The 13,801-nt window shown below is 41.8% G+C and overlaps 1 protein-coding gene across 6 annotated transcripts in view; it reads left to right on the forward strand.

Annotated features, from left to right (window-relative positions):
- The window catches only part of depdc5 (DEP domain containing 5, GATOR1 subcomplex subunit), a 267,024-nt gene that overhangs the window by 26,091 nt on the left and 227,132 nt on the right, over positions 1–13,801 (forward strand). For all 6 annotated transcript variants that reach the window (XR_012100187.1, XM_073055636.1, XM_073055639.1 and 3 more), the window contains exons 6-10: positions 522–571; positions 3,022–3,091; positions 4,420–4,498; positions 5,262–5,323; positions 9,076–9,145. Coding sequence is in view for 5 of the 6 variants with exons in the window: in XM_073055636.1 (XP_072911737.1) it covers positions 522–571; positions 3,022–3,091; positions 4,420–4,498; positions 5,262–5,323; positions 9,076–9,145 (331 nt within the window). In the remaining variant the exon portion in view is untranslated. The remainder of the gene's footprint in view (positions 1–521; positions 572–3,021; positions 3,092–4,419; positions 4,499–5,261; positions 5,324–9,075; positions 9,146–13,801) is intronic.

Consider the following 13,801-nt stretch of genomic DNA (forward strand, 5'->3'; position numbering starts at 1 on the left):
CAACTTCCCAGCTCTTTACTTCATCCCTCACCTCTCTTGGTTTCATTTATCATCTACTACCTTGTATTTCTTCCTCCTCTCCCACCACCTTCTTACTCTGACTTTGCATCTTTTTTTCTCCAGTTACGATGAAGGGTCTCAGCCTGAAATGTCGACTGTTTACTCTTTTCCATAGATGTTGTCTAGCCTGCTGAGTTCCTCCAGCATTTTTTGTGTGTATTGCTTGGATTTTCCAACATTGGAGATTTTCTCTTGTTTGTAACTGAACCTCTTGATGATGTCTGCATGCTTTTATGCATTGAGTTGCTGCCACGTGATTAGCTGATTAGATATTTGCATTAACAAGCAGGTGTACCTAATAAAGTGGCCACTGAGTGTAATCCACACTGCAGTGATACTCTTAGTGGACTGGAAGCAGGTGAATGTCTAGATATTTGTGATACACTTAAGAGCATGAGGTAATTACTTATGAAGTGGAACAATTGTGACTGCTCATTGAAAACCTTGTCTATTTCTTCTAGGTTAATACCTGTGCTTACATTACACAGAAAGTGGAATTTGCTGGAATAAGGTCAGATTTGAAGCTCTTTTTGCATCAGCTCTCCCATGTGCACCCATGATTATTTGGCTTAGAGTTTTAATGTATTATGTTTTAAATTGTCTGTTATTTTGTCCAATACGATTATCTCTCCTTTTCTGCACATCTTACCCATGACAAAAAAAAACAATATTTCTAATGTCTGGTGTGTCTGAGCAATGAGGGTAGGTGGTCCTGGTGCACCTCCTCGCTGCCAACTCATAGTAACGTTGTTCAAGGCTGAGGGTCAAGGAAAGGGGATAGGGAGGGAAACTACAACCTCTTGAAATCACCAGTGAAGCTTCAGTCTTTGTGCAGGGTGCAGTTCCTCTTACATACACCTCATACTCTTGGGTACCTTGCTTGTTTCCCTTCATCTTCCTACTCCATCTGCCTATCACTGATGCCCTCCTCCTGCCGGGTTCCCTCCCCCTCCTGTTCCCATCTGCCACCCCACCTCCATCTTCTACCCTCCTCTCATTACATTCCATTAGGCTCTTGAACAAAATAGAATAACTACACTCATCTATTGAGATGTTCCCACAACCAATGATCACACTTCAAGGAACTTTTTATCTTGTTATTTCATGCTCTTGTTATTTATTGCTGTTTATTTATATTTCATTTGCAGTTTGTTGTCTTCTATGCTCTTGCTCTTTCACTGATCTTGTTTACAGTTCTATAGATTTGCTGAGTATACCTCCAGGAAAAAGAATGCCAGGAATGTCATGTGGTGACATGTTTATACTCTGATACTTTGAACTATCATCTGCAGTTCTTTGTTGCCTTCACCTGTCACCTCCTAGCCTCTGTCACTATATCTTCCCTTCCTCCATCTGCCATCACCTCTCCTCACCTGGATCTACCCATCACCTGCCAGTTTTTGCTTCACCTCCCCATCTCCCCTCTGATCTTTCAGTCCAGGTGAAGAGTCTTGACCCAAAATGTCGATTGTCCGTTTCCCTCTGCGGATGATGGCTGAGCTGCTGAGTTCCTTTCACAGTTAGCTTGTGGCTGCATTTCAGATTTCCTTAACTGAGAGCAAGAACAAAGGCCTTCAGTTCATGCTGAAGCTGAGCTTGCTCTGATGGAAGATCAGCTTATGGAGAGACTGAAAATTATGAAGGCTTTTCTTATCGTAAATAAAACAAAGCCAGATTAGTTGTTATGCAATTGGTTTAAATTTCAGAATCAGGTTTACCATCACTGACATGTCATGAAATTTGTTTTGTGTTGGCAGTATGGTGTCATAAAATATCCTGTGTTATAAATTTCAATAAGAAACATACAAAAAAATTAAACAAGCAGGACCAGAAGATAGCAAATGCAGTGAGGTAGTGCACGTGGGTTCACTGACCATTCCGAAGTCTGATGGCGGAGGGGAAGAAGCTGTCTCTAAGACATTACCTGTGTGTCTTTAGTCTCCGAATAGCAGTAATGAGAAGAGGGAACGCCGTGGGTGGTGTCAGTGCTTGATAATGGATGTCGCCTTGAGGCATTGCTGTCTTGAAGATGTCCTTAGTGGTGAGGAGGCTAGTGCCCATGATGGAGCTGGATTTGTAGAGGAACTGAGAGATTGGAAGGGTTTTATTTATGTACCAAATGATTGACTTTGAGTTTCACCAAGCATTTGGCTGCCTGCACTTGCTGTTTAGGTGCACAGTGAACAACTGCTCCCTTGAGCTATCCCTAGACGTGATCTTCATCTGTAAACTAATAGTTACCTGCTCAGATGGACTTACCATCGTATGAAATGCCCCACCCAAAGAACATAATTGGCAGCCGGGTCGCACTCCTCCCCCCCCCAGCTGAGGCAGCTCTCAAACGTGATTGAAAAAAATGACTCAATTGACAAATACTCAATATCTATTACATTAAATATATGATTACATGTTTTAGATTTTTAAGCAAACAAAAATGTAAAATGAATACAAGGGATATTTAAACTAAATTGGTGAAAGTAGACTTTTAAACTGAACTTTCTCCCTTGCTGACATCCTGCTCCATTTCACTGAATGAAAGGAGTAACTAGGCAGAGGTGCTGGGAAACTCTGGATGCCTGTCCTCCAGCAGACTCCTGAGTTGTAAGATTAAAAGGCAGCATCTCTGTGTAGAAGTAGATTCAATGGTCCCTTCTAGAAATGGAATTGATTGGATACCTTGGGGGTGGGAAGAAAGAATCACAGGCCTGCAGGGGAAGAGTTAAGTAGGATCTTAATGGATTATGCTCGCTAAGAGCTGGTACATGCACACTAGAATGAATGGCTACTCCTCCACTATAATGCGTTCTTTATCTGTGGTGGGCTCATGGAGAATGATTATGTCTTAGAAAGTTCAGTACCCTGTGAACTCTTATCTGGATCCTGGCATTTTGTTTCCTTTGTACTTGTTGAGAATTCTTCAGTGATTATCCCTAGCTAACCCTGGTTATTTTGCTCCTCTAGGGCACAAGCAAGTGAACTTTGGGTTAAGGGTGAAAAAGTCACATGTGGATACATTGGTGAAGATACAAGGGTAAGAATTGATCTGTGACCCTGGTGCATGATCTTTCCAGTGAGTTGGAATTCAGTTGTAGTAGTTTCTGCCATCATGTTCATCATTACTGGAATCAGGCCATGAAAATTTTTGTCCACTCCTAATTAGTCTGGTGTGGGACTGCTGTCTTGTATTGCTGAGAGATGCTTGGTACAAGTGACTGGCTTGCTGGCCTGTATGAATGAAGCTGCAGTTATGAAGATATAGAGATTAATTTTATTTGTCCATGACTCACTAACCTTAGCCTGCACATTTTTAGAATTTTGGAGGAAATCTGAGTGGTCACGGGGATAATGTACAAACTCCTTGTACTGTGATTTTTTTCCAGTTCAGGAATCAAACCCTGATCATTACAGCATAGTGCTCACTGCTGTGTGACTGTGCTGCCCAGATCAACCATATTGCTCTGGGATTGGAGTTAACTACAACGCTGAGCAAATAAGGGCATTGGGTCTCTTGCCTTAAAAACTGTTGGGGAACTTATAGCAGGTCAGCTGACTTAAACCTGGAAGCAATTGATCTGGATAAGATCTGTATTTTGTATGGTGCCTTCAGCTGCTGACCAAAGAAAGTGATTTAAAACAATTATTATTTTTTATAAAAGTCTTTTTTTTTAAAGATGACATACCTTTAATGGGAGGAAGGCAGCAGGAGATATCATAGAGATGCACTTGAAGTGTGCTTGGCCTCCCCAAGTCATCCACATTTGGTTTGGTGTGTAAGGTGTAACCTGGTTCTGTTGCAATGGCATCTGAAATAGCCTGGGAGTGTTGACGTTTAGGAGAAGTCCATAGGATGGAAGCTTCCAATAAGACCAAAGGGAGATAGTTAGTAGAATGTGTGAGAAGAATCGAATATTATGCAAAATTTTAGATGATGTAGAAATGAGAGAAATGTCTGAGAAATATAAATGGGATGAATACTGAGTGTTTTTGTTGGCTTTTGAAACAATTAGATTTGGCTTGCATGATTCACTCAATGAGAACTTCCTGGAAACTGCTGGGAGAAATCCTTAGGGGTGAGCTCTGCACAATGACTGTGTCTTCTATATCATGGGTGGTCTATATAACCCTTGGACATACAGCAAATCAATAAAAGCCATAGCCTCCTAGGTCACACTCTCATACTTGATCAATGGCAAAGATACTGCTGCTTGTGCAGGTAATGTCAGCACATTCTGGCAGTAACACTAACATTTCCCTGCAAAGTTCTTGTGTTTGATTGGGGAAAGGAATATTCTGACAAAATTCTGTTCATGAAAATATGTTTAAATTATAATTGTAACATTATTGGTGTCCATTTCAAAGGTGGTGTTTCGATCTACTTCTGCCATGGTCTACATTTTCATCCAAATGAGTTGTGAGATGTGGGACTTCGACATCTACGGTGAGGAAAACGTACACTGTAGTGGGAAAGAAATGCCTGGCAGCCTCTGTACAGAAGCTAGAATCTTTGTTTAATTATTTGTACAGAAATTATTTGTACATCTATACAGAAGCTAGGATCTTCTAGCTTCTACAGTAATAATGGTTCAGTGCAGGTTGGAATCACTCATGTTCTCTGACCACACCAGCAGTGTGGGGACTCTTGCTTCAAAATAATGAGTAGGCCAAGAGTTGGGAAGTAAGGCTTCAACCATTCAGATGGAAAATTTCTTCATCCTGTGGCTGGCTAGTGTATCTTTGGAATTCTCCACCCAAGAGAACAAGAGGTTCACTTGCTGAGAATGTTTAAGAGGGAGATCATAGAAACATAGAACATAAAACATTGCACTACAGTACATCTCCTTTGGTCCATAATGTTGTACTGGCCTTTTAAAATAGTCCTCTAATGTGTCTTCTATCACCACCCTTGGAAGGATGTTCCATGCTTTCATCACTCTACATAAGAAAAAAAGAGAAAAACTTACCTATGACCTTCCCCTGCACTTTCCTCCACTCACCTCTGTATTGAAACGTTCTTCTAATCAGTGAATAAATGGGTCAAGAGTTTGATTGCTGTCTCTAGCATTGCTGTTGGACCATTGACCTTGATTTGGCAAACTTTGCACTTCTCATTTGTGACTGGAGAAACACTCCAAGTAAGTTGTAGATGTTTGTACTAACATTTTGCTTTCTTAACCATTCTGTCATATTTTTCCCTCATTTAGGTGACTTGTACTTTGAGAAAGCTGTAAATGGTTTCCTCGCTGACCTCTTTGCCAAATGGAAGGTAAATAAAATAAGGAAATGACCGGCAACTGATTGTGGAAGATTTTGTTAAGTTTGGAATGCAGTATGCTGAATTCAGTGCAGTAATGGATGGCCACTGACAATATGGCACTTATGATTTATTTAATTCCTGCCATAAACGTCCCACACTGGGACAAAAACACTGAAAATGCAAAGGTAGAGAATCTTCTTTGGGTGTGGGCTTTACCAAGAGAGTGTTGGTTCAACCATTTGTGTATAAGTGCAGAAGGACATGCTGCTGTACTGTGTCTGGAGTAGGCAGTGGGCAAAGCAACACAGGGTTACCTGACCTCGGGTTCACCAACCTATCTGTTGCAGATGCACCTGTCCATAGATTGTTCATGGTGGCCACTGTATTTCTGGAGACAAAGACCTGTTTTCACACTAAGGACACTTACTGTTGTGTTGGATTACAAGCATGCTAAATGCTAAACTCAGAGCAGATCTGGCAGCTCAAAAACTGGGCACCCATGAGGCACTGTGGACCATCAGCAACTCGCAGCATCTGTAACCCTGTGATATGATGTTTGTTATTCTTTTGCTCTGCCATTGCTAACGAGCCAGGGATAAGCAGCAGATAGAGTTAAAAATGAGATGCAAACCCGGTGAAGTTGCAAATCAGGACCTAGTGTTCAACAACAAATACAGCGTGTAATAGACTGAGCTGAGCAGACTTGCCATTGTATCAGGTCAAAGCTCTGCAGTCCTGCACCATCGTTCTAAAAGGTCCCAGGAACTTCATTAAAGGTGGGACACGGGATGTGGGTGCTGAAGACAAGGCGAGGGTATTTGCAGTCCTGTTGGGCCCAGTGATGCTCCATTGTGGTTTCTTGCTGAGATTCAAACCATCACTTAAGCCATTCTACAGCCTATTTTACTCCATGTGATGTCAAGAAATGGCCAAGAAAGCTGAACAAGGCATAAAAGTGGGACAGAGAACATTCCAGTTCTACTCCACAACTAACTGGTCCAAAAAGGAAAATTAGGAGAGCCAGAAGGGGCCACGAGAAGGCCTTGGTGGGCAGGATTCAGGAAAACCCCAAGGAATTCTACAAGTATGTGAAGAACAAGAGGATGAGACGTCAAAGAATAGGATCTATCAAGTGTGACAGTGGGAAAGTGTGTATGGAACTGGAGGAAATAGCAGGTGCACTTAATGAATACTTTATTTCAGTATTCACTATGGAAATGGATCTTGGTGATTGTAGTGATGACTTGCAGCAGACTGAAAAGCTTGAGCATGTAGATATTAAGAAGGAGGATGTGCTGGAGCTTTTGGAAAGCATCAAGTTGGATAAGTTGCCGGGAGTGGATGGGATGTACCCCAGGCTACTGTGGGAGGCGAGGGAGAATATTGTTGAGCCTCTGGCAATGATCCTTGAATCATCAATGGGGATGGGAGAGGTTCCGGAGGATTGGAGGGTTGTGGATGTTGTTCCTTTATTCAAGAAAGGGAGTAGAGGTAGCCCAGGAAATTATAGACCAGTGAATCTTACCTCAGTGGTTGGTAAGTTGATGAAGAAGATCCTGCGAGGCAGGATTTATGAATATTTAGAGAGGTATAATACGATTAGGAGTAGTCAGCATGGCTTTGTCAAGGGCAGGTCGTGCCTTAGGAGCCTGATTAAATTTTTTGAGGATGTGACTAAACAGATGAAGGAAGAGCAGTAGATGTAGTGTATATGGATTTCAGCAAGGCATTTGATAAGGTACCTCATTCAAGGCTTACTGAGAAAGTAAGGCATGGGACCCAAGGGGACATTGCTTTGTGGATCGAGAACTGGCTTGCCCACAGAAGGCAAAGAGCGGTTGTAGATGGGTCGTATTCTATGTGGAGGTCGGTGACCAGTGGTGTGCCTCGGGTCTGTTCTGGGACCCTTGTTCTTTGTGATTTTTATAAATGACCTGGATGAGGAAGTGGAGGGATAGGTAAGTAAATTTGCTATGACACAAAGTTTGGGGGTGTTGTGGATAGTGTGGAGGCCTGTCAGAGGTTATAGCAGAACATTGATAAAATGCAAAACTGGGCTGAGAAGTGGCAGATGGAGTTCAACCCAGATAAATGTGAAGTGGTTCATTTTACTAGATCAAATATGATGGCAGAATATAGTATTAATGGCAAGACTCTTGGCAGTGTGGAGGATCAGAGGGATCTTGGGGTCCGAGTCCATGGGACGCTCAAAGCAGCTGGGCAGGTTGACGCTATGGTTAAGACGGCATACGGTGTATTAGCCTTCATTAAACGTGGAATTGAATTTAGGAGGTGAGAGGTAATGTTGCAGCTATATAGGATCCTGGTCAGACCCCACTTGGAGTACTGTGCTCAGTTCTGGTTGCCTCACTACAGGAAGGATGTGGAAGCCGTAGAAAGGGTGCAGAGGAGATTTACAAGGATGTTACCTGGTTTGGGGAGCATGCCTTATGAAAACAGATTGAGTGAACTCGGCCTTTTCTCCTTGGAGCGACAGAGGATGAGAGGTGACTTGACAGAGGTATATAAGATGATGAGAGGCATTGATCGTGTGGATAGTCAGAGGCTTTTTCCCAGGGCTGGAATAGTTGCCACAAAAGGACACAGGTTTAAGGTGCTGGGGAGTAGGTACAGAGGTGATGTCAGGGGTAAGTTTTTTTACACAGAGAATGGTGAATGCATGGAATGGGCTGCTGGCAACGGTGGTGGAGGTGGATACGATAGGGTCTTTTAAGAGACTTTTGGATAGGTACATGGAGCTTAGAAAAATAGAGGGCTCTGGGTAAGCCTAGTAATTTCTAAGGTAGAGACATGTTCAGCACAACATTGTGGGCCGAAGGGCCTGTATTGTGCTGTAGGTTTTCTATGTTTCTAAAACAGTTCCAACAGGGGCATGCACCCAACAATGGGGAGAGTTCCAGGCTCATCTTATCCTGGAAATGCAAGTGGACCAAATATAAGCACAGGTCAGGGTGAGAAATCTGTTATGAAAATCTCATCTCCTGCAGCCCATCACCTTTCCACTGTTGACATGTCACATTTCTTTCCACTGCAATATGTTGCTTCAATGACACTTACAAAGCTTACTAAAAACAGTTAGCATTCAGTCCTCTGCCACCAATACGCAGTATATATCATCTTTAAAATACACTGCAGTTGCTTGTTCAGTTTATTCCTACAGTAAGTTCTTCTCTAAATTCCAAGTAAATTTATTGTTGAAGTATGTATATATCTTCATTGACTACCCTGAGATTCATTTTCTCTCAGGCATTCACAAGGAAATAAATGCAATAGAATTTGTGAAAAGACTGACAACAGCTGAAGTGCAAAAAAAGACAAATTGTGCAAATAAATAAAGGAATGAATACCGTAATACTGAGAATATGAGTTGAGAATATCTCTGGGCTGAATCTACCACTCCATCCAGTGGTTATCATTGATTACTCTGAATTTCACAACTCCCTTTCCAACAGCACTGAGGGAATACCTTTAGAAGAGGGACAACATTTCAAGAAACCAGTTCACCAGTATCTCAGGGGTAATTGGGTCATCTCTGATGTCTAGATCTCAAAAACTGAATAAATATAACAAATTTTCATTATATTTCTTCTCTCTAGCAAGAAAAACACTTACTTTTGATCTCAGAATCTAATACTAAGAGAAAATAAATATGATATTGCAATATAAATTTATGCTACAATTAGTGTCTCATCAAATGAGATATTATAATTTAATTTTCTTTCATTGTCCTTTAATTTTAGGAGAAGAATTGCAGCCATGAAGTGACGGTTGTTCTGTTTTCTAGAACTTTCTACAATACCAAGTCTGCAGGTGAGTTTGTCCTTCAAGCTGGGTCTTAATCTGGAAGGGACTTGTGATCACCTCAGTAGGGATGGTCGAAAATAAAAATGGAGGCTGTTCAGCCTATTGTGTCTGAAGTTGGAGAAGAGCTTCCAACACTTAAATTACACAAATGCTGGAGGAACTCAGCAGGTCTGCTGAAGGGTCTCGGCCCTAAATGTCAACTGTACTCTTCCATAAATGCTGTCTGGCCTGCTGAATTCCTCGAGTGTGTTGTTGGGATTTCCAGCATCTGCAGAGTTTCTTGTATTTGTGTTCCTCGGTAAATCCCACCTTCCAGGGCAAGGGCTAAAGCCCAGCAGGTTACTGCATTTCGAGTCGTTACCCATGTGAGGGTTTCTGTTAGTCTCTGTCCCTGTCTCTGTCTCGGTCTGTGTCCTGGGGTGTTCAAGACTACCAACCACCTTGAGGGAGAAAACATTTTCCTCTTGTCCCCTCTAATTCTTGTTTCTTTTTTAATCACTCGGCTGAAGGAAATGTGTTGTTCCATTGGGCATGTACCAGCAGGCACAAGGACAGCTTTCATCTTACTATTATAGCACTATTGAATGGTCCCTCATACAATAAAATTTATTTCTGCTTTCTGTTATTGTTTTTCCACTGGTGAGACTCAATACACTGCTGAGATGGAATAGCTTGTATGGATGGCAAGCAAAACAAATTTCATACTCTACCTTGGCACATGTGACGTTATTAAACCAATTTACAGTAATCTATATTGACAGCTCATCACTTATTCCATTTCATTTAAGTTTCCACTGAACTACCTCCTTTGCAGTTCAATCTTCCTCATACCTGGCAATATCTTTGTAAATCTCGAGTGCATAGCCACCTTTCTTGTAACTTGGTGATTGGAACTGTGTGTGTAGTACTCACATTTTCGTCTCACTCATTGTACACAGTTCCATGGGAACCTCCCTTCTCATAATCAAAACCTTGGTTGATAAAGTAAATCTTTTAAAAAAGATGTTAATGATCAATCAAGTCAAGTCACTTTTATTGTCATTTCGACCACAACTGCTGGTACAGTGCATAGTAAAAGTGAGACAACATTTTTCAGGACCATGGTGTTACATGACACAGTACAAAAACTAGACTGAACTACGTAAAAAAAACCCCAAAAAACAACAACAACACAAAAGAAGCTACACTAGACTACAGACCTACACAGGACTGCGTAAAGTGCACAAAAACAGTGCAGGCATTTACAATAAATAATAAACAGGACAGTAGGGCAAGGTGTCAGTCCAGGCTTTCGGTATTGAGGAGTCTGATAGCTTGGGGGAAGAGACTGTTACATAGCCTGGTTGTGAGAGCCCGAATGCTTCGGAGCCTTTTCCCAGACGGCAGGAGGGAGAAGAGATTGTATGAGGGGTGCATGGGGTCCTTCATAATGTTGTTTCCTTTGTGGATGCAGCGTGTAGTGTAAATGTCCGTGATGGCTGGAAGAGAGACCCCGATGATCTTCTCAGCAACCTCACTATCCGTTGCAGGGTCTTGCGATCCAAGATGGTGCAATTTCTGAACCAGGCAGTGATGTAGCTGCTCAGGATGCTCTCAATACAACCCATGTAGAATGTGATGAGGATGGGGGGTGTGGGAGATGGACTTTCCTCAGCCTTCGCAAAAAGTAGAGACGCTGCTAGGCTTTCTTTGCTATGGAACTGGTGTTGAGGGACCAGGTGAGATTCTCCGTCAGGTGAACTCCAAGAAATTTGGTGCTCTTAACGATTTCTACTGAGGAGCCGTCAATGTTCAGCAGAGAGTGGTCGTTCCGTGCCCTCCTGAAGTCAACAACCATCTCTTTTGTTGACATTTAGAGACAAGTTGTTGGCTCTGCACCAGTCCGTTAGCCGCTGCACCTCCTCTCTGTAAGCTGACTCATCGTTCTTGCTGATGAGACCCACCACGGTCGTGTCTTCGGCGAACTTGATGATATGGTTCGAGCTGTGTGTTGCAGCACAGTCGTGGGTCAGCAGAGTGAACAGCAGTGGACTGAGCACGCAACCCTGGGGAGCCCCCCCCCCCCCCGTTCTCAGTGTGATGGTGTTGGAGGTGCTGCTCCCAATCTGGATTGACTGAGGTCTCCCAGTCAGGAAGTCTAGGATCCAGTTGCAGAATCCTGCCACCTTTTAAAGACATACACTGTAAAGTTTCCTTGTATTTGCTCAGATGATGGAGAAATGATGGTCGGAGATTCTTTAACAGGCTGAGATATATTCCATCTGGGCCTGGTGACGTATCCACTTTCAGACATTCTGAGAACCTTCATAATTCTCCTTTAACTATGTTTCTTACACTTTGGGGTGGCAAGGTAGTGCAGTGGTTAGCACAATGCTTTACAGTGTTAACAACCTGGGTTCAGTTCTCGCCTCTGTTTGTAAGGAGTTTGTACATTCTCCCTGTGACTGTGTGGGTTTTCTCCAGCTGCTCCCATTTCCTCCCACATTCCAAAATGTCTGTGGATTAATGGGTTATTGGTTATGTGGGTATGATTGGGTGATGCAGCAAGTTGGGCCATAAGGGCCTGTTACTGTGCTGTATCTCTAAATAATTAAATAAAAATGCTTCCTCCTGAACTGCAATATCAGCATTACCCCCTCTCCAACCACCACATTCATAAAGGCAGCTGTGAAATATTCACCCATACTACCTTCTTTCCTCAGCTATCAGCTTGCTCATTTTGAACTTTGGTGCCCTCTCTTTCCTCTTCTTCTTTCCCTTTCTCTTCCCCCCCTCCCCCACCCTCTCTCCTATTTTATCTTTGTCCTTTTCCACACTGATGCTAAAACCAATCTCTGTATGCTGTTGCTGGTGGACTCTTTAGCTTGGAAATCTGCACTAATTGTGCTGCTGCTTATAATTTATTGCTGTTTTGGGTGTTAGCTGTTGAGAAATACATCACTGACTCAAGTTAATTTGCTTACATTTATATAAAATTAATGGTCCCATGTAAGGCCCAAGTCTGAAGTCAGATATGCTTTAATTCATATTCAGATTTACTTAGCAGATGTACATCGAAATGTGGTGAAATACATCATTTGGGTTGACAACCAACACACCCAAGGTTGTGTTTTCTTTGAATATGGGTCATATTTGTACCAACGATCTAGGTAGGAAAAGGGAGGAAGTATTGAAGAAAGAATATAGGGAGTTAGGTAGAAAGCTGAAAAACATGACCTCCAGGGTAGTAATCTCTGGACTGCCTGTGCCATGTGCCAGTGAGGGTAAGAATAGTGTTACGTATTCGGGCAACAATAATATAGATGAGTTAGGCAAGGGGTTTTATAACAAATAACACGTTTATTAAACATTGATAACAAACCCCCTTCAAAAGTAAACAAACCCAAACAATGACCCGAAACCAGCTGCTGGCAGCTGGTCAGACAGTTCTTAATAGCTTTGCAGTCTCAAACAGTCTTTAAAGCGGTATTGAAACGAACTCAGTTCGTTAAAGCGATATGCCGAATGAAAACAGTTCAAAGAACGATATGCCGACAGTTCAAAAGCTCACGGTACTTTTAAAAGGAGAGACTTTTTTAAAGCGATTTAAATTCTCTTCCACGTCGATGTCCTTCGATTCCCAGCGTCGAACTCCCACGTCGAATTTTATTAAATATAACAACTTAAAGTGACTGACCTCTCTTCCACACTATTCTCAAACCCTTTCTGGTCATCCCAGGGGTCAACAGCGAGAATAGTCAACGAAATCCTTCCGAATGAGGATCACACAAGGTCGAAGTCAATCCATCCACCGTGTCGAAAATCGATTCTTCTCGATTTGTCTTCCAAATTCTTATCTTCACTCTCCATCAGCAAAGAAACCGTTGGCTCTGACCTTTTAAACTTTAGGCATTATATAAAACTTCATTTTTAACTAAACTGCGTCATCACATTAAATCACACAGTAACATGAAGTCATCTTGGCAAATCCAGCCACGAACTGCCCCACCTGACAGGGTGGATCTTCCTTTTATACCCTGTAGAAAAAACCTGTCACATGACCTCTACTGGCGGGAAAATGACATCACTCCACCATTACCTCATGTCCAGTATAACTTCAACCCCAGTCACGTGACAAGGGTACCACTGTCACGTGTCACGGGTACGTAACACCTCCCTCCAAAAAAAACATTTTTGGTCTATCAAGAACAAAAATTTTTAACAATTACTTACAAAAAAAAAACAAATGTATAAATCATATAACATACACAATATACAATACAGTAGGAGTGTTACAATAAAAAAAAACCACTCCAAAAAAAAAAACATTGTACATTCAATATCGAGATAGACAATCAGCAACCACATTATCTTTACCTTTAATATGAGTTATCACAATATTGTACTCTTGTAACATCAAACTCCAATTTAACAATCTTCTGTTTTTGTTTTTCATCTTACTCAGAAAAACTAACGGATTATGATCAGTGTAAACAATAAGTGATTTTTGAGTTGTACCAACATATACCTCAAAATATTCCAAAGCTAAAACAAGAGATAACAATTCTTTCTCTATTGTTGAATAGTTTCTTTGATGCTTATTAAATTTCTTAGAAAAGTAAGCTACTGGATGATCAACCTCATCACCCTCATTCCTTTGCATCAATACTGCTCCCGCAGCTT

The sequence above is a fragment of the Hemitrygon akajei genome, chromosome 9 (assembly GCF_048418815.1).
Source record: "Hemitrygon akajei chromosome 9, sHemAka1.3, whole genome shotgun sequence".
Classification (NCBI taxonomy): Eukaryota; Metazoa; Chordata; class Chondrichthyes; order Myliobatiformes; family Dasyatidae; genus Hemitrygon; species Hemitrygon akajei.